Source organism: Simochromis diagramma, unplaced genomic scaffold (genome assembly GCF_900408965.1).
Source record: "Simochromis diagramma unplaced genomic scaffold, fSimDia1.1 OVJJ01000430.1, whole genome shotgun sequence".
NCBI classification, from domain to species: domain Eukaryota; kingdom Metazoa; phylum Chordata; class Actinopteri; order Cichliformes; family Cichlidae; genus Simochromis; species Simochromis diagramma.
In genome coordinates this window covers 1835474-1856005 of record NW_024387258.1, presented here as the reverse complement: position 1 = coordinate 1856005, position 20532 = coordinate 1835474, and the positions used below count along the sequence as shown (strand labels likewise).

Genomic DNA, 20532 nt, shown 5'->3' with positions numbered 1-20532 from the left:
GTATATTCTATCAGATGACAACCTCTGTAATGTTTTTGTCCCTTGCTCTCTCTTACATGCTTTCTCTTTCTCGCTACTCTCTCGTTCTTGCACTGTCGCTCTTTGTCTCTCATTCACTCGCTCTCTCTGTAACCAGATAGGTCTGTCCTATACTTCTACAGCTCTTTGATTGTTAGCTGCAGGTTTCATATGCCTGCAGAGCGGCTGCACCTTCCAACAGGCAAGTGATTGTTGAAGGATGAAACTCTAGAGGCCATCACAAATTGCAAGCATTTGCCCTGCTTATTGCTGAGATGCTTTGTGGGCGGTGTGCAGGGGAGCATAATTAAAATAGTTTCTGAGAGAAACAGCACACCACATCTAAGGTTCCACCCTCTTCCAGCATTTAACCACATCAAGAGCGTCTCACTTAGAAACGGCCACCAGAACAACCTCTGATACACACGGCCTGGCTGATGTTTTGGTGTGTTGTCTGACTCCTGAGGGGTCTTTGGAGGCATAAATTGCACACATTTGTAATTAAAAGAGTTAGCTTTTCTGATCATCAGAGTAAATAAAGTGACACAGGCAGCTAGCTGGGTGATGTATGGGAGGGGAAGACAAATTAACGTCTGCTCTCTGGGGGATTCTCAGCAGAGGCCTTCATAGCAGCAGTGGAGCAGTGCCAAAGGGCAGAGAGATTTGTAGATGATGGTGCTAATTACCAGAATGAAAACCATAATGTGACCAAGATGGAAGCAATTTAGGCAGTAGTCATTTAGCCTGCTGCTCTTCCGCCCACCGGCTGCTGCCTAGCCAGGGCTGGGGCATTAGGATGGGAAAAGTCTGGGCCAATCCACTGCCTGGGTAAACAATGAAAAACTAACGCACAGCAGAGAGCTTCTGTGGTGTAAAGAGCAAATGGAGAGAGGCCCGTGACACAATGTCCATTTGTCTTTCTTAATCTATGCTTCCAGGTCAAGAGGAGTGTATAAATGCTGAGCGCATAGTCGACTGGAAATGTTTAATTCCCCGTCATCCTACTCGGGAGTGTCTTTGTGGGATGTCTGAAGGTGCTGGTTCAAGCTGAACACGCTTGATATTCACCTCAGCTTGCCGTGATGCATGCTTGGCAAGCACCTGTTAAACCGGGAAGAACAAGGACACGCAGATGTGGACCACCCAAAAGCTGAAAAGGCTAACATTTCTTTTGCTTCAGAATGCGGCTGATAAAGTCGTTTCTGGGGGGACCCAACTGAATCTTACAGCGTGAGAAATTAGATGAAGCCTGTGGTTGTTCAGGATGTCAGAATTCAAAAGCTGAATGCTTTCCGCTTTTGTTTTTAAGGTGAGGACCGGGTTTAGCGGCAGTCTTATTCCTCACCTGTTGCGGTGGCTGGCCGAGCATATCTATATAATTTGGGATGTCTAATTGCTCTTTTAGGACGTTTATGCTCTTGCCACTGTGTAATTTTATCCACGCCGCTGTCTCTCACTTCACACAGGGCCGATACCTTTTTGTCTGCCCTTTTCCTTTGTATCAATTGGTTGGAGTTCAGCCTATTGTCGCCACAAGCTTCTTTTATATCTGCGCTCACTCTGAGCAGAGGCGCTCAGTCGGGTCCACGGGAGGGCTTTTCAGCTGCAGAGGCGAGGATTCCACCTCGGAGGCGGGTGTGCTGTCAGAGCTGCCTGTGGTGCTCGGATGCGCGCAGGGCTGAAGCTCTTCGGCTGTGTTAAGACCCCTTAAATCACTTTAATGGGACCCCGAGTGTTGGGCAGGAATTCTGCTGTTTTTTGCTACAGTTGTCGCTTCCCGGCCATGCCACAATGCTGGTGATAGCTCTGCTGCTGTTGCTGAGCCTGTGGGACCCGGTTAGTCCACGGCCCCGCTGCGCTTCGGGCCAGGCTTGCGACCCCCGGCATCGGAGAGACGCCGGGGGGCGCGGAGGAGTGTATGAACACCTCGGAGGAGCGCCGAGACGCAGGAAACTTTACTGCGCTACCAAATATCATCTGCAGATCCATCCTAACGGCAAAATAGATGGCTCGCTGGATGAAAACAACCCGCTCAGTGAGTACTGAAGTTTGAAAGGAAGAGACGTGTAAGCGGAGAGCTGTGACACTTTGTGTGTGCGTGAGAGAAAGAAAGAACCCATGTCATTACAGCCAGCCATGTGTGTATATAATGTATATATATACACCGATTGCGTGTAATATATACACACAATCGGTGCAGTGATTCCAGGAACAGCGTCCGAGATCTCTGTTCAGAAGAGCGCAGTCCCGGGAACAGCTAAGAAACTGAGCCGGACCCTAAAACTGCACACACACACACACACACACACACACACACACACACACACACACACACACACACACACACACACACATATATATATGTGTGTGTGTGTGTGTGTGTGTGTGTGTGTGTGTGTGTGTGTGAGGAGCGGTGAACTGAATGAGCAAGTTAAGCAAGAAAAAACTAGTTTGTTCATATGTTTGAGTTTCTTTTCGAGACATTTTGAGAAAACTTTTTTTCATTTTAATTCTTTTTTTTCTAAATAACGGAGAATATAAATGAATACATTTACACACATTTATACAGAAATATGGTGACATTTAAGAGAGAGAAATGTTCTATTAAACATGTCCAACACAGAAATACAAAAATGTTACTGTTGTGTGTATCACAGGCATCATGGAAATCACAGCAGTGGACGTTGGTGTTGTGGCCATAAAGGGGCTCTTCTCTGGGAGATATCTGGCCATGAATGATAAAGGACGGCTGTATGCATCGGTGTGTTCAGCACACACACACACACACACACACACACACACACACACACACACACACACACACACACACACACACACGCACGCACGCACGCACGCACGCATCTGACATGTTGGGAATGGTCAGAGCTAGTGGAGAACACATAACACAACAAAACATGCCTTAATTATGCCATTAATTCAGCTCAATTCATTTTTATTTCTATAGCACTAAATCACTGCAACAATCAGGCAGACAGCACAGGGCCTGACACATGAGCAGCCTCTGTCCTTTGCCCTGCTTTAGTGTCACATTGTCATGTTTAGCTACTGAAAAGTAAGTGACCGTAAACTTAGTCTGCGCCACCAAAGAGGAGTGAATTTCACCGCTCCTGTTTCCAGAAAGACTAACGTGCTTCGTTCTCACATCCATTCTCCTCTCTAGGAAGTGTTCAACAAAGAGTGTGAGTTTGTGGAGCGAATCCACGAGCTGGGGTACAACACCTACGCCTCCCGCCACCACTCCACAGAGCACCCTGCTGCACCGGGAGGCGGCGGCAGCAGCAAGCGCCGGGCCAGCGCCAAGAGACAGTGGTACGTTTCCATCAACGGCAAAGGGCGGCCACGGCGAGGCTTTAAAACCCGAAGCACGGACAAAGCCTCGCTCTTTCTGCCTAGGGTGCTTGGTAACAAAGACCATGAAATGGTGAAGCGGCTGAGGGAGAGTCCGGGGCCACATCACCATGCCCATCACCACAGCCGCCGTGCTGAGCGCCGGAGACGCCGGCATCGCGCTGGGAAAGGCTGGGCCTGACAGCCACACGTGTCGGCAGACAGTCTGTGATTTGCCCAAATATGGACCTTAATCCTGCCACATACTGTAGCTTGACAGCAATGGAGGATGTGGATGAATGATTTGGGTTCTTCCTCTGGATCAGTGGAAGTTTTTGTTCACAGAAGACTTGAAGTGCTGTGGCTCAGACTAAATGCTCCAGCTTGAGGAGACTCGCACACCCCCAGCCTTAGAATTAGCGGTCTACTGACTCCATGCGTCTTCAAACTGCTACCGTCTTGTAAGCAAAGGTGTTCGTAAGTTCACCATCAACTTCACACAGAAGAAAAACCTTTGAAACGTGGTTGTGTTTTTGTAAATACTATTGGCATGTACAGCAGCTTTAGAGCTTTTCATTTATCAAAAGCTGAGATAACAAAGACAAAATCGTATTTTGCTGAAGCGCTACCAAACAAAAAGGACACTGAAGAGCAGACATCACAGAGAGAGGCACTTTTCACAGTATGAAGCAAAGATCAAATCAGACTAACTGTGCTCACTAGCTGTATGACGTTCTTACAATGTGATGGTCTACTGTTTAGAAAGTGAAATATTTTACTAAATCTATGGATATTTATTTGGTTCCTGTGTTGTAAGTTATTGATATAACTATTTCTGCATTATAGCCATTGTGCTGTTGTTTCTTAGTGTCCACTCACAGGCTGATTCCAACATAAAACACAAGGTACCGATCCAGCAGTTCTATCATCTGTTCATCAGAAATGTCTCTGAGAAATGTGTTTGTACCTGAAGCTGATGCAGCTGATGCAGCTGTGGACACCATGCAAATGTTTTGGGATTTATTTTAGTTTTTTATTGCTTCAAAAATTTTATTTATATAAGATGTCCTATTTTTATATGTGGAAAACCTAAAAAGCAAAATGTTCGGTTTTATTGGCCACAGATCTTTGAAGGCAGCAATGTCTGAAATGCACAGTAGGAACTTCTGACAGGTGATGTAAAACAGCAGGATATTAGCCCAGACCCAAGTAGCTAACGTTGTTTTGGAGGATTCTCTTTGAAATTAAAGCTCAGATTTGTAATTCATTTTTAGCTGTACACACGGCAGTCTGTCCGTCCCTCTCTCCGCTGCAGTATCTGCATGCTACCATAACAGGAACAAGTACAGCAAATTTTTATTTCAAGGACTTTTTCAGATTTTCAGGTTTTATCACACTTGACTCACATCTGTCGGTAGCTACGTATAAAGCCTTGTCATTCTATACCTGTAGGCACGGAAGGTTTCCTGGCCAGGACAATACCTCCTCCCAGGGGGGCTTGGAAGCAATGCCGCCTGAGACATTTGGCCTTTTTTTAAGACCAAAAGCTGCATAGCTGATAAGCAAGGCTGGCCCTTCTCAGAGCAGAAACTGTGTCACAGAAAGTGCAACACCTTGCTGTGGTTTGTCATAAACTCTAACATTACTCATCAGGAATGTTGGGCTTCAGTGAGGTCAGGGCCTGTTGTGGCCCCTGCCCCTCCCTGAATACTTTTAACAAAAGTTATCTCCTCAGCCTCCTCTGATGTGTCCTTTCCATCCATGTAAATCTGTGTTCTCCTACTAAACTTTATCAGACAGCCTACAACAGTTGTGTTTATTTGCAACGTCTACGGGCATGATGGGGGGAATGGATAAGTATTTACACAATAGCTAGATGATTTTAAGCTCATCTTTTTAGATGGGCATGTTCACTAAATCTGGAAATTATGGGACACAGTTCCTCCTTCTAGGTGTAAATAATGTGTTTCTTTCAGAAATTATATATGATTAGTTATTACAGTAAAAACAATAAAAATAAACACTGTTTAAAATGATTACTCTGCCCACTGCAAATGCACACACTTTTTATGGGAATGATGGAAAATTGTTATCCCATCATCATGATGATCAGCTCACTAAGATGTGATTCTGATTTTGCCTTTAAGTCAGATAATGGGTTTGAGCAATCAGTCCCTTTTTATTAATAACAACACATTTTAGTTTATTTTTGTATTTATTTCGGAGCATTTCAAAGCACCCAGGGACACAAAAGAAACCCCGAGTCAAGTAAAACTAGAAGACAATGGCTACTTCACACAAGTACTGAATCTTGTCTTAAAGAGTATTCTGGTGGCCAGAAAGGCGTGTATTGGTAAAACCGCACTATAAACGTATGTTAAGCATGGCCCTCTGCCCATTAAAGGAACATTTGCTAAAAGCCGAGCTTCAGACATGTGAGCTTGCATCCAATGCTCTTACTTTGGAAAGGCAGTTGGATGCCCTCTATAGGCAGCTCACTGTCCAGTCAGTTTGGAATTTTTACAAAGCACATGCTGGTCAAAGGATTATTATCTTAAAAACTACAAGATCTACAAAATAATATTTTTCCTTCATGTGTTTTACCTCATTTATCATTCATGAAAGGAATGTAAAGTTCACAACGCACCACTTAATAGATCCAGGCCAACATCCAGCTGTACTGCCCCAACAACATCAGAAGAAATACCTCCTTCCCAGTCTGGATACACACAACAAGACGCTGGATACACAACCATTTTTCACCTTTTCACATGCTGTACATGTGACATGATTCCAGGTTCATATCTGGATGGTTTTTATACACTAGTTTTTTGATTCTTTACATCTGTTTTAAACTTGGCGATACAAGATGATAACTATGAACGCAGACTGAGGATGAAGGAAACAAGATAGGTCACATGGATTCAGGTTTGCAGGGTAAAACAACATTTAGAAGATGAACTCGCTTTGTACAGTTTTAGAAATGATTTGTTACCAAGTTACCGAGAGTGCTCTCGGATCACTAGAAACATACTTTCATACTTTTTTTCTGGATCATAAAGATGCTATGCACGGGCTGCTACGTGGTAAATAAACAAGAGAGCAAATGAATCATGTTGGATGCTGAGACATTTTAAGCTCTGAACTGCAGCTGTCACCCAGTGAAATCTAAAACGTGTTTCACGTAGTATAATTCACTGCATACATGTAACCAAAAACCACAATAATGTCAGTACAGCATAAACAGAAAATAAAGTCAAGCATAACTTACAAACTGCAACATGGCTGAAAAGAAACATGTCAGCCTGCTTTTATTTTAGTCTGATAAAAGGACATTACAGAACCATGGACAGCGACAGCAAGAGACCTGCTGTGTGAACGCTTCACATGAATGTCTTCATTCAAAAGCCGATCCTGAGGTCCATCACATCTCAGCCCACGTAGGTGCTATCGGTGCACCAGCTACCTGAAAGGCTCAGTGCCTTGGTGTAATTTGTTTATTGAATAATTATAACGATAGCCAAATGTCTCATCTCATTGCCTTACATGCATTTCTCTACAGTCCAGCAGCTTTAAAGAAGGTTTGTAATATTTTCATTTTCCGTATTTTCAAAAAAATAAAAAATGAATAAAAAAGGTCCAAAATCCATACTGATATTGTGGAATTCCATCTGTTGTCCTATAAGCCTGTCAGCCTATGAACCTCCAATGTCCTAAAGGACAGACACTCTTATGAGTTTTTTGGAGGTCGGTACAGGATCAGGAGGCTTTCCTATAGGTTCTGCAGCTCATCAGTCAATGTTTTTAGCAGCCTACTTGTGCATCACCAGCTAATCAGCTGAATGACTTTAGGACAAGTCCACCAGTTGCTCTGAAGGTAGCTTTGGTGGTCCAGCAGTCTAAACGTTGACCTGTTTTCCTGAAGCACTGAAATAAGCCCGTGGCTGCTGATACTTGAGGATTCATCCCAGCATTCCATCAGTTGTGTATGATGGCCTTCATGCTTTTCAACTAAGCCAAAGGTTTTATGGACTACTTGCTATTCTTGCATCATTTTGGGTCAGTGGAAAGTGAATTTTTCTGCCAGGCAGGGGGAAAAGGGGAAGACCACACAGAAGGTTTATGAATGTAGTGAAGGAAGACATGCAGAGGGTTGGTGTGACAGAGGAGGGTCCACAGGAATGAGGTGAGATGGAGGCAGATGATCCACTGCGGTGATCCCGGAAGGGAGCAGTAAAAAATGAAAAGAGGAAGAAAAATTGCATTGGAGATCGATACCCAACCGAGTGCCTAAGATCTGCCTGCATTCATGGAGCGATTTTGCTGCACACAAAGAAACAAGGCTGGTCCAGAGATCAAAGGGCTCTGGGCTGAAAGATGTGGAAGATCTTCAAGTACTCCAACAGAGTACCATAATGAGATCCGTAATGGGACACAGCAGAGCGTGGAAATGTTAACACTCTGCATAAATGTAACAAGAATCATCACACTTATGAAATACTGAAACAAAAGAAGAGCAACGCACTGAAAGAGTGTCAAGGATGTCAGATCAGAGAAATTGTGCCATGATGTCAGCTGGTGAGTTCTAAAAAGAAGTGAAACAAAAGCAAAAATCGACTCTTTAAGGTTGGCGGTTTGAACTCAAGGAACAGAGCTGAATAAAATCCATACACACAGCCTCAAGGCTTTTTAGGAAAACTGTAAACTTCTTGGAAGTATTTCCTGACCTTTCCTTATCCAATTCAGGGACAACACTCCACACAGTCCATCACAAGGCTGCTCATGCTCACGTGAACAGTCCATCCAGTCCAACTTCACTGACGTTTTCATAATATCCATTTAATTCTGAACACAGACGCTGTGGTGCATGGATTAATAACGAACCACACAGGCGCTTCCAGTCAAATAAAGACTTGGTCAACAATGACAGCATACTTATCATACTACAGACTGTATTTATTCGTACCATTGTTTTCTATAAGGGTCCGGGACATGATTTCCTAGTAGCAGTCTTAAGTTAGCGCTCTTTTTTCCACTCGGTTGAACTGGACCTGTGTTGTTTTCCTGTTATTGTTCATTTATAGAACTGTCTCCTGTGTGTTAACTTGGCGGTTTCCTATTTTACATCCTCCCATACATAAATTATGATATTCTGCTGCTGATAATGAAAGGCTCGCACAAAGAGGTTTTTTGGTCATTATTGAGCTTTTATTGCTTTATTTTCCAAAGATTGTGCGCGGAGATAACGAGGCCATTATTGGAAGTGAATAAAGCCCTGCTTTCGGTGCGGCTGACTGTGAAGAAGTACTTTGTGGATTTTTACTAAGTGTGGAGCAGTGATGTAATGTGTATGCAGGTATAAATATAGAGGTCTGGCTTTGCCGAGTCCATGCAGATCAATGTCGCTCCCGGGCGCTGCTGCCTGCTTCGCTCTGCTTCTCGCTCTTCTCTCTTCACTGGAGAGTCGAACACTGGGAAGCTGCTCTCACAGACGGAGCCGGGATGGGCTCTCTGACGGCCCTGCGGACCGTCCTGGTCCTGGGCCTGGTTGGCAGACTGGCAGGATGCGCTCCCGGCCTGAACGGCACGGCGGACCGCTGGGAAGCCCTTTACTCCCGGTCCCTCGCGCGAATCCAGGGGGAGAAGCGGGAGGAGAGCGGCCGGGACAGCGACTACCTCCTGGGCATTAAGAGGTTGAGGCGGCTCTATTGCAACGTGGGGATCGGTTTTCACATCCAGGTGTTACCAGATGGCAGAATAACGGGAGTACACAACGAACATCGTTACAGTAAGTTTGCGATTGATACTTTATTTCCTCACTGCTCTGACTCTGTGTTTGAACACGAAAAGCAAAGACAACTCCAGAGAAACGACTGAAGAAGTTCTTAGAACAGGAAGCAGTCACCTCAGCTGACTTATGATTGATCGCATTTTCTCTAACTGCGAATAAAACGGGGCCACACACCTGATCCGTCAGACCCGCGCACGTGTATAGTCTGACCCACGCCACAGTACCAACATCTGGAGCGTAGGATTGTGCTGCTGTGACATAAAGGCTGGAACTAAAGTTAGGTCCAGCCTGCGGGCCGTTGCTCGTGCAACTTAAAATCATTTGCAGACACGAAGAATGACTAACTTCTGTTTACTCGCGGGGACAAGACAGCGAAAGCTTGTTTTTATGTGTGTGACTATTCTAAGACGAGGCGTAAAACCTCAGGGATATACATTACATATACATTGCATATATTTACAGAAAACCCAAGCGAGGACTGGAAACCTCTGACACACTCTTTAAAATGATACATGGAACTAAAAGACGCAGTCGGTCAGCAGCCTGTCAAGGCCTGCTGAGGAAACGCATCAGCTGGCGTCCGATTAGCCTCCGCGTGTTTCTGATACCTTTTCAGATATGAGCTGTTCAGCGTTGGGTGTTCCAGGGTAGTGAGCCAAGCTCCAAACACTTCTTGCCTCGCTGTCATTTCTCAAGGTGAAAATATTCAGTTGTGTTCAAAAATGTCAGAGCTGGATTTCATTCAGCCCGACATGACATCACATATATTTAAAGGGAGTGTATTTGTTAGTGTATTAACTTATATTAAGATCAGGGGTGACGGCGCCACAATGTGCCAGGTGTTTTCTCTGGAATTCAAACATGTGTTTACCGAAATTTCAAATGTCAATCTGACCATCCAGCTCACTTCCTTACACAAGCAGTAATGTCGGTGTGCGCGCGCGCGCGCGGGGTAGCACGCAGGGCATCACACCGGCGTGTTGTAGTAAGTGTGCTGCTTTTTGTCTTCAGGTCTCCTGCAGATCTCTCCGGTGGAGAGAGGAGTGGTGACCTTGCTGGGCATTCGCAGCGGACTTTTTGTGGCCATGAACCGACGGGGAAAGCTGTACGGATCTGTGAGTGCACAACGAAAACTCTGATTATATCACACACACACACACACACACACACACACACACACACACACACACACACACACACACACACACACACACACACACACACACACACACGCAGGGAGGTTTGATAAATAAACTTATACACATTTAGTATCATGCAGCTCTGATGTCCGGCTTTATGAAGCGATTCTGAAGTCATGAATCCAAGCTGCTGTATACACGTACCCAGTTCATTCTGGCCAGGATTAAAAAGTCTAATAATTGTTTAAGTGAAAAATTGTATTGAAATCAGTGTCAGATAAGCAATAAAATATAATTTAATCAAATAATCAAATAACCAATTAATAACAATATAATTGGTTAAAATATTGGAATCGGCATACATGCAGTTAACAGCCTTTCTTCAAGTCGCCTGCACTGGAGGGATGGAGGCATTGTTATTTTCAAACTATCCATCTATCAAGTAGCTGCAGGACAAGTAGACCCAGATTATGCCAATGCAATGCATAACAGAGCCACCTTATCTGTAGGATTCATAGGCTAAGGTGTTTTTTTTTTTATCTTTTAATTTGTCATATTTATCCTACAACATCACTTGCTTAGTTTGGTGAGACAGAAGTAGTATGAAATATGTTGATAAAGAAAAGATTAAATTAAAACCTGTTTACTGTTTACTGGTACGGTCACTGTTTACAGACTGTTCACATACAACAGGGAATAAGTATAAAAGGGGTGATGCTCAAGGTTTACAGTAACCAAATAAATACACCTTGGGTGCAGAGATGGTTTTTATAGCTTTAAATAAAAATAAATTATAATTATTTGTTAACATTTATAATTAGCAACGTGCAGCATAGCTGCTCTTAAAAACCCATTTTAATGCCAAATATTAAAAAACTGTATTCTAGATACCTTTTCATGAAAACATTTATCGTATTAGTGTAAAAGTGCAATGAGCTGTTTGATTCTGACTTTTATCCAACACACACAGCTCACCCAGCTCCGGCTTCTGTTGCTGATGGTGCTTTCTCAATAAAAGCCACGACCAGTTCCAGTTAATGTTTTCAATATTGTTCCAAAAGGAGGTACCAGACTGTCAGCTGATAGTATTTCTGATGATTTTGTTGGATGCTTTGCAGCTGATGAAGGTGCATTCACGGTCAGCATAAACGGTGTTTGGATGGTGTGTTTACCTGTGGGACTAGCTAAATGTTTAAATGCACCAATTCATCAAAAAAAAAGTCATTGTTTTGTCTTGATACTGTAGGAACTTGAAAGAGACATACATTTTGAGTATAAAGGTAACAAACTATCCGGACTAAGGATGGTTCCTTTACCAAGCCAGCTGTTGTTAAAAAACGTCTTATTTTGTTTTTTATTATCATTGTTGTTCCAGGTAAAATATTTAGATAGTAAAATGATGGGTTTGTACAATGACCAGCCCAATAACGTTTGTGAGGGGAATGTAAGATATAGTGAAATAAAAGCTAGTCCTCCACCTGAGTTAAATAGATGAAGTGTTATAGCATTTCAAAGTGGTTTTTTAACATATAAGTTTAAATAAGAATTGAAAAACTCAATGGCATGATTAAAACTAACTCTCCACTGCAGAGGTTATGTAGCGCCTTATCATTCCCAATCCAGTGAGCAAAAATGAACCAATCAGACCCTGGCGTCCCGAGTCCTGTAGCACTCACATCATTCATCATTTCACAATGTATTTTTTTTGTCTAAAATCTGCCTGAGATAGCTCCTGCACAATAACAGCCTTGCAGTCAGAAAGAAATCAATTGTTTGATAATGATCAGAATGAACAATGCAAACTGAAACACCCTCAGAAATGTCCCCACATCTTTGTTTTGTGTCTGCCTTCAAACAATCAGCATTTCCAATAATCTCTCTTCTTTTTCAGTTACATTACAACAACGAGTGTAAGTTCAGAGAGACGCTCCTTGCCAACAACTACAATGCTTACGAGTCAGTTGCCTACCCAAGGATGTTCATCGGCCTGAGTAAGAACGGCAAAACAAAACGAGGAAACAGAGTGTCACCCGCCATGACAGTGACACATTTCTTGCCAAGAATCTACTGGCCTCATAAATAGACTTCACCTCAATTTTGAGATTCGGGAAGAACTCCAACATGAGATGCACTTTCACTCCAAGTTTTATGCAAGTGTATCATATTTGTTTTTCTGCTATGTATATATTCATTTTTTATATCTGTGCCTGAAAGCTATTTTCTATTTAGGAAGTCTTTTTCACTGTTGGTAGGAGATGTAAAATGTGTTATTTATGCTGCTCTTGTCATTGGAAGATTTGCTTTTAATTAATTAATTTATTTATTTATTTTTCTGACACAGGAAAAGGGAACAGCAAAATACAACATTTAGAGCTTTAATATGTTCTTTTTTCTGTCTAAGCTTGAAAAAAACAAATGAGTTTCTTTGGTGTGAGAAACAGCACTGATTGCTTAATGCTCCAACTCTTTGTGTGAGGCACTGGACCCTAATTGAAACAGTATCATATTACTAAAGGAAGAGAGAGGATGGAAAGAGGGGAGAGTCAAAGACCCCTATCAACCACTTCTGGTCTGTTTATAGCTCTGCCAGCGGGATGAACTCTGAACTTTTGTGCTGTCAGTCTCAGTGAGATCTATAAGTCGCAAAGAGAGAGAGGGATCCTCTTTGATGTCATGTTAGTAGATAATATGGAGGTTTAAAGGCAAAGTGAAAAAGCTGAAATTGAAGTGGGATTCATGATACTGCATTTGTGTCTGTTTGGGCATCTGGTTACGCAGAGTGAAGGATTTTGGGTATGCAACCAAAGCATGCAGGCACATAGACCAAAGGGGATGACACTGTGCATAGGTTGAAAGCTAACTGGTTGAGTAGTGTGCCTGAACAGCAAAGGAAGCAGCAGTGAAGTTCACCACATAGTTGCCTGAAAAGCAAGGGCAGTGCCTGAATAAACTCTTTTCAACACCAAGGTCCTTTACTGCATTTTTATGCAGACTTGCCGATCTTCTTTTAAGCACATGCGTTTGCTCTTGCCCTGGTGCATAACAGCACCAATGCAAAAGAACACTTTAAGGTCTCTTCACCACTCTGGGAACTCTGAGAAGAGGTCACAGTAGGACTAGTGTTTATCTGATGTAGTTGTCTGACAGATATGTAAAAGGGAAGTAAGGAGTGGCTCTGATAGGTTTAGGACAGTGAAGGACAGTGTCAGTCTCTTGTCTCCACTAATACTGTATGTCAAGACTATCCTACTTTTATAAATGAAAAATAACTCAGGTAAAAAAAAAAAAGTACTTTCCAGTAATTGTCACTTACAGTTACTGTGTAAAAGTATTTCTTTAAAATCATTTTTCTTCCACATTTATTTTATGTATGATGATGTAAAACTTTACAGTCTTTTTTAAAGTTTGATAGTAATATTGATGCCAATCTACTGTTAGTAAATACACCACTTAAAAAATGAAAGGAACACTTCAGCTGTCAATAGGAAAAACAATCATGCTGATATGGACTGGGTAATGTGTTAGGAATGAAAGGATGCCCGATTGTTTGATAAAAATGAAAATTATGAACATACAGAGGTCTGAATTCCCTAAAAATCAAAGTGAAAAACAAAAGATCCAGCACGCTAGTCCGTTTTGACGAAATGTTATTGCAGCAACCTAAAACGGTACTCAGTAGTTTGCATGGCTCCCATGTGCGTGTATGCATGCCTGACAATGTGCTACTAATAACAGATTAAAGATCTCCACCGAGATCTGGATCAGGACATCACTGAGCTCATGGGCAGCCTGAGGTGCAACCTGGTGACATTGGATGGACTGAAACAAAACGTCCTAGAGGAGTTCTATTGGATTTAGGTCAGGCGAGCGTGGGAGCCAGTCAGTGGCATCAATTCCTTCATCCTCCATGAACTGCCTGCATACTCTCACCACATACAGCTGTCATACACCAGGAGGAACCCAGACCCACTGCACCAGTGTAGGGTCTGACAATGTGTCCAAAGATTTCCTTCTGATACCTAATGGCAGTCAGGCCTGTTCTTTGCTCCATGGATATGCCTCCCCAAACCATCCATGGTCCTGGACAGTGAGCATGGGGCCTACCAGTAGATTTCTCATTGTGTGTCAAAGACATTCACACCAGTGGCCTGCTGAAAGGTCAATTTGTAGCCTTGGCAGTGCTCATCCTGTTCCTCCTTGCACAAAGGAGCAGATACCGGTACTGCTAATGGGATAAACCTTCCAGTCATTCTTGTTTTGGGGGTTGTCTCATTGTTGCCCCTCTAGTGCACCTGTTGTTAGTTTTATTAACACCAAAGCAGCTGAATCTGATTAACACCTCCCTCTGCTACTTAACTGGCCAGATCAACGTCCCAGATGTTTAATTAACTTGATGTTATACTTGGATTAAAAAGTGCTCCTTTCATTTTTTTTAAGCAGAACTGAACTAGCTGCACTAAGTGAGCTAGTTCAGCTTACTGCAGCTAGCTAGCTAGCTTAGTGGAGCAATTGAACTAGCTAGTTCAGCTTAGCTTAAAGTCAGAGAATTTCATCAACCAGCACGCCTGATGCTCCCTGACCAACATATGTGCTGTTGGTTTAATTTATGTTATCCTGGGATAATGGCATCAGGTGAACCACAAATAGGCCAACAATGTTGTACACCTTAGCTTATTAAAGTAATCTAAACAAAGATACAATAGTACAAGTGAGATTAAGAGGTAGTGAGGTTGGTTTTCTGGTGCATTTCACCAGCTGTTATTTCCACATGCAGTGCTAATAAAAGAAAAAAATCCTCTCCATCCATCCATTTTGGAGAAAATGCTCTGAAAAACTCTGTCGCTCTTCTGGAACAATCTCTATTTCCTTTAAGTGAATTTGTCTTTTATTTTCCTCTGTATCAACGACCACTTTCAGGTGTTGATTTAATTTCCTGTAGCATTAGCTGTCCCGCCTGGCTCAGTTTTGTGTCTATTTTTGCCAAACCTTGTCTTTCTTGCATTTGTCTCTGTCTCTCTATGTCCCTGTAGTTGACTGCAGCTCAGCACTGTTGGTCATGTTGTCCTAGTTGCTCCTTGTCACGTTCCAGCTATCTTTACCCTGTGATTTACTTTTAGAAAGGATAATCATGGAAGAAATATTTACAGACAGCTGTTGGACTGTACTATATGCTAGGGCCAGTAACCCTATATTTTTCTTTATATATTTTGTAAATATAACCTCTGAGTAACTGAAGGTGCTGGTATTCCTTTCAGGGGGGAGGGTCAGATTTAGAGCAACTGAGTGGTGTGGCGGATACTGCCTGAAGGCAAAAGGTGCTTTTAATTTGTTCACTTTTATGCAGTCATTGAACAACGTCACCAAACATCATTAACCAAGTTTAACAAACACAGAGGAGAAAGGTGAAAGGCGACCTCTTCTTACTTGCTTTAGTTTTTCTTCTCTTGCCTGTTTTCTCATTCAGCCTCTTTGTTGAGAGCTTTGAAATCTCAGTTTCAACATTCCACATACGATGGCGCATACTGTAACCAACTGATCGCTGTTTCAGATTGAACCATTTTCATCACTGGGTTACGGAGCCTTCAGTAGAAGTTACGCTTGATTAGCACATGGTAGAGTCACACTGAATGCACACGCTAACTACTGCAAATAGTTCAGGCAAATATTATGCAAACTGTGTCTGTTGTGGCTTTATGTCCTGATCTCTGGAAACAGGCATTAATCCCAAGACTGACCGAAGCACTGCAGCATCGCTGTGATTTACACTTCAAAAGAAGTGTATAGAAACTACCAAGCCACTCTCTGCTTGTCCTCAAACATATGTTACAGTGTGATGTTTGGACATCCATTTGGATGTCAAAGTTGGACAGCAGTGATTTAAACAAGTACACTGCTGTGCCTGTTGCTCTCAGCTAGGTTAAGTATTCTCCAGTATCACTGATTTGCATGGCAGGCATTATATGTACAGTAAAATACCTTTCTGCCTTGTGTCTCTAACCTAGGGGCCATCCCTCTGTCCCAGCTGCTCATTTGATTATCCAAGCAACAGCAGTGCAGCCTGCAGCTAGTACAAAGTGAGCAAATACTTTTTCACAGCACTGTAAACTCTGGTTAAAGTATGCAAATTGCTCACAGCAGGTTGAATATAAATGCTGACATGTGGCCTGTCTCAGACTGAGGCATTACAGAAAGATGCACTGATTTTATTTATGGTCAAAAGCAACCGAACCCCCACATTTCTTTGCACGTTACTGTTAAAGTAGCTTTTATTTTTATTCTTATTTTATCAACGTGGCTCAATCCATTCAGATGTAACTAATTATGCTTTTGGGACTGGATTTCTTTGTTCAAACTGGTTTATCATGAAGTACAAAACTGGTGATCTGTGATTGTGTGCTGCTTCTGGGCCGCTGTTCAGAAAAAAATGATGACATGATCCTGTACTATGTTTGATTCTGAGTCAACCTACTTTTATCCGATGTCCTGTGGTTTTATACAGGACTTAATAAAGTATACTACAGTATGTGCTGTACACATGGTTAAAGTCCACCGTAAGGGGAAACCCGATCCCCTAAATGTAAAGTTTATGATTGTCTGTACTGTATAATAAGCTTTGATCAATCTGACATTCACATATAAAAATGCAGTATGTATATATGACATGGCATTACACGCGTGTATTCATGTTGTGGGGCAAGTACATAAAACATAACATTTTGTCTCCTCTCTGCAGTAGTTTGTGGCTCATCTTGTTTAATTTTCATGGCCTCTGTGCTCATTTGTTTTGGTTTCTCTTTCCCCTCACACACCCTAACTGCTCACAGCAGATAACCACCACTAGCCCAGTTCTCCTGAAATTGTCTTCCTGTTAAAAAGGAGTTCATTTTCTCCCGCACTGCCATGTTCTAGGTCAGGGATGATCAACAGATCGTTGTAGCTCCATCCATAATAACACAGTACCTTTATCACACAATGTAAAGGAAGTGGAGATATGATTGGGTGGTAACGCTGAATTAAACTGCAGACCTCTGTAAAATACAGGAATTAATTTCTACTTTCCAGGCAATTTCTGCCTTTTTGTTAATATTATCGAAATCCTATTTGTTTCTAGAGGTGTTAAAAGCTCTACACCAGGGTGTCAAACTCATTTTAAATCGCGGACCCACAGCCCACTTTGATCTTAAGCAGGCGGGAGCAGTGAAACTCTCCTTTCTGTCAGTGTAAAGAAGTTACATATTTAACTGTGACAAAGGAAGAAATCTGTCAGCACGACCCTTTGGATGTAAATTGTAAGAAATAAATGTGTAAAATTACAGAAAAAGTCCTGGTAGCTCATTATCCATACTGTCCACTTTGTTTGTTTTTCTTAGTCATAAAAAACAGACATTTCTATAGCAGAAAGTGAAAAACAGAAACTTTTCGGTTTTTCATAATGTTACAGAGGGTCGTTTTGTAATTTGGGGTAGTGTTTGACAGTTGACATTTCTTCGGTATTGCATAGCCGAAATTAGGCTTTCTTGTCAGAGGTCATTTTGGGGAAAAAAATTAAAAAATGAAAATAAAGAAACAGGCCGACAACAGTAGACTGGTGAGTTTTGGTCCAAGAGTGACGAAACCTGCAGTTTCACAATCTGTAAGATGTCGGCTTTCAGCGTTTGACAGTATGTCCGTGTACGTGCCCTCAGGTGAACGATCCATGCTTTGTGGAATTTTTTTTACCTGCTCTTTAATCATTTGTAGTTTTAGCTGTTAGTGGTTCTTGAAATTGTTTTGTGGTCTTATAAGAGTTTTGGACGTTTCTGTGGATACCACACAATTCTATGTTTTTACTAACAGATCTGGCGGTACATTACGTAAACCACATGTTCTCCCTTTCAGGCACTGGGGATCAACAGGATAACTGTTTATTACCGTGAGGTTTTTATGAGTAGGAAAAACTGTAAAACTTGTGAAAATACAGGTAAAAGTCCAACATTTCTGCTTGTGCCTGTTTGTGGTGAGCACCAGATCAAACAAGTTAAGAACTATAAATGGGTTCAAGTGCACATTCAGGCCTGTGAGACTCACTCACACTGAGCCATGGTTCTGTGCTACATGTAGACATTTCTGTATCTCTGCCAGTCAAAGACACTTTGGATAGAGTTTATTGTACGTAATACTCAATACTGAACTTACATACATCGGGTTTAAGGCCTGGACAAGTTTTGAAACCTTTTGTCCTCCACAATGGCAAATGGCTGAAAAATAAAACTGTGATTGGCTGCATGGTGTGCCACACCTGCCTGCATGGATTCTCAGCAGGGCTGAAGATTCGGCTCCCACATACTGATGGGCCATTAACAACTGACATATGAAACTACCCCAAATGCTGGATGTTTGACACCCCTGCTCTACACTATATGGCCCTACTGAAATATAGAAACTCACTTTTTCCAGTGATCATCTAAAAAAGGCCAGTTGAGATTAGAGATGGACCGATCCGATATTACGTATCGGTATCAGTCCGATACTGACCTAAATTACTGGATCGGATATCGGAGAGAAATAAAAAATGTAATCCGATCCATTAAATATCACGAAAGCACCTCAGAAAACTTGCGACACGCTGTAACTCGCCTCATAACCTTAGCACATCGAAGCAGTATGCATCACGTGATAGAGCGGCTGTGGCGTGCCAGGTCTGGTTGAGCATTTGGAGCTTTGCTACCAACCCGGCATTTCATCTCTGACAGAGTGATCCCCGAGAGAAGTAAAGCAAGTGTGTAAGTTCATCTCTGAATGTTTGTAAAGCATTCCCACGTTAAGCTTAACAACCGATATATGGAGCGACTGCCTCTCTCTCTCTCTCTCTCTCTCTCCTGCTGCTACTTCAATCATGAAACTGATCAATGGATCAGCTGATCGGCTTTTCTCTTGTTTGTTTTTGGCCCACTTTGCACCAGAAAGAGGAAACCAGCGGCTGAACAACAGCAGCACGTTTAAGCTTGATCAGCTGCTGTTAGAATGTATTTAATATTACTTTCTACACCAGGATCTTTTTCTACAGCTGACGGCTGTAACTGTGCAGGGGCGGATCTAGCAAAGTTTAGCCAGGGGGCCCGATAGGGCATGAACAGGGAAAAGGGGGCACAAAGACATACTTTTCTTTCTTATTCTCATTTAAAATGTCGAGCTTTTAATAAATAATTATCTGAATCTTACACCCAAACGTTTTAATCTTATGTAAAATATATAGAAGTCCATTACTGTATATAGTAACTGTTAAGTCTAATATACCCTAGTAAGCTATAGTACTTTTTCCTTTGGGAAGGTACCATCTGTGCAGTCTGCAGTTCTGTAGAAGAAAGATGTTGAATCTATTTAATTATTCTTGAAAAATAATTTATTTCTGTGCATTTTTTTTTCACGCTGCATCAAATTAAGGTTGATTACGTCGATTAAGCATCATGAGGTGGAGCGTGAGGGGTGGTTCCCTATTTTTTTTTTTTTTTGTTACTGGGAGTTGGAACCCTATTAGTTAGGTTGCTTAATATTTACACTAAGTACTCTTTAAAATACCAGAATAGGGAGGATGGTGTAGGTTTGAGTTTATTAGATTGATCAGTATTACTGAACTATGAAATATTTTTTTTTGCATACAGGTATAACAGAATAGCTTTAGTGTAGTTGTTTTTTAAACTTGAGTATGAGCTTATACAAAATGCAGAACAGTTTTATTGATTAAAAAACACTATATCGGATTCATATCGGTATCGGCAGATATCCAAATTTATGATATCAGTATTGGACATAAAAAAGTGGTATCGTACCAACTCTAGTTGAGATCTAAGAAGTGATGGAGACAGTCTCAGTCACGGTCCTTACACACATTTAATATAGACCAATCAGGCATAGCATTAAGGCCTCTAACAGGCTTCATCATGGCATCTATATTAGTAGGTGGGATTCATTAGGGAGCAAGTGAGCATTTTGTCCTCAAAGTTGATGTATTATAAACAAAAGAAATGGGCAAGCGTAAAGATTTGAGCAAGTTTGACAAAAGGCCAAACTGTGATGTCTAGACCAGCGGTCCCCAACCTTTTTTGCGCCACAGACCGGTTTAATGTCAGACAATATTTTCACATACCAGCCTTTAACGTGTCACAGATAAATACAACAAAATAAAATGATACGACCAAGACAAAAACTGTGGTATTTTGTAAATATAATAATAAACGTGAATTCACTGTAATTGTG

At 41.9% G+C, this 20532-nt stretch overlaps 2 protein-coding genes across 2 annotated transcripts; both read left to right on the top strand.

Moving 5' to 3' along the window:
• The first annotated feature begins 275 nt into the window (after window positions 1-275).
• On the top strand, window positions 276-5412 carry fgf3 (fibroblast growth factor 3). The gene is made up of 3 exons (XM_040002107.1): window positions 276-2053; window positions 2676-2779; window positions 3200-5412. Exons 1-3 carry the CDS (start codon window positions 1810-1812, stop codon window positions 3566-3568), a joined length of 717 nt encoding a protein of 238 aa, XP_039858041.1. The 5' UTR covers window positions 276-1809; the 3' UTR covers window positions 3569-5412.
• A 3375-nt stretch (window positions 5413-8787) lies between these two features.
• Window positions 8788-12543, top strand: fgf4 (fibroblast growth factor 4). The gene is made up of 3 exons (XM_040002210.1): window positions 8788-9154; window positions 10169-10272; window positions 12188-12543. The coding sequence occupies exons 1-3, from the start codon at window positions 8869-8871 to the stop codon at window positions 12377-12379; spliced, it is 582 nt and encodes a 193-aa protein (XP_039858144.1). The 5' UTR covers window positions 8788-8868; the 3' UTR covers window positions 12380-12543.
• Window positions 12544-20532: the final 7989 nt, after the last annotated feature.

Excerpts from the sequence above, each read along its gene's own strand:
- fgf4 (XM_040002210.1), top strand. The coding sequence starts at position 8,869 with ATGGGCTCTCTGACGGCCCTGCGGACCGTCCTGGTCCTGGGCCTGGTT. Across the intron at positions 9,155-10,168 it reads ACACAACGAACATCGTTACA|GTCTCCTGCAGATCTCTCCG; the intron begins GTAAGTTTGCGA and ends TTTTGTCTTCAG. Across the intron at positions 10,273-12,187 it reads GGGGAAAGCTGTACGGATCT|TTACATTACAACAACGAGTG; the intron begins GTGAGTGCACAA and ends CTTCTTTTTCAG.
- fgf3 (XM_040002107.1), top strand. The coding sequence starts at position 1,810 with ATGCTGGTGATAGCTCTGCTGCTGTTGCTGAGCCTGTGGGACCCGGTT. Across the intron at positions 2,054-2,675 it reads GGATGAAAACAACCCGCTCA|GCATCATGGAAATCACAGCA; the intron begins GTGAGTACTGAA and ends TGTGTATCACAG. Across the intron at positions 2,780-3,199 it reads AAGGACGGCTGTATGCATCG|GAAGTGTTCAACAAAGAGTG; the intron begins GTGTGTTCAGCA and ends TCTCCTCTCTAG.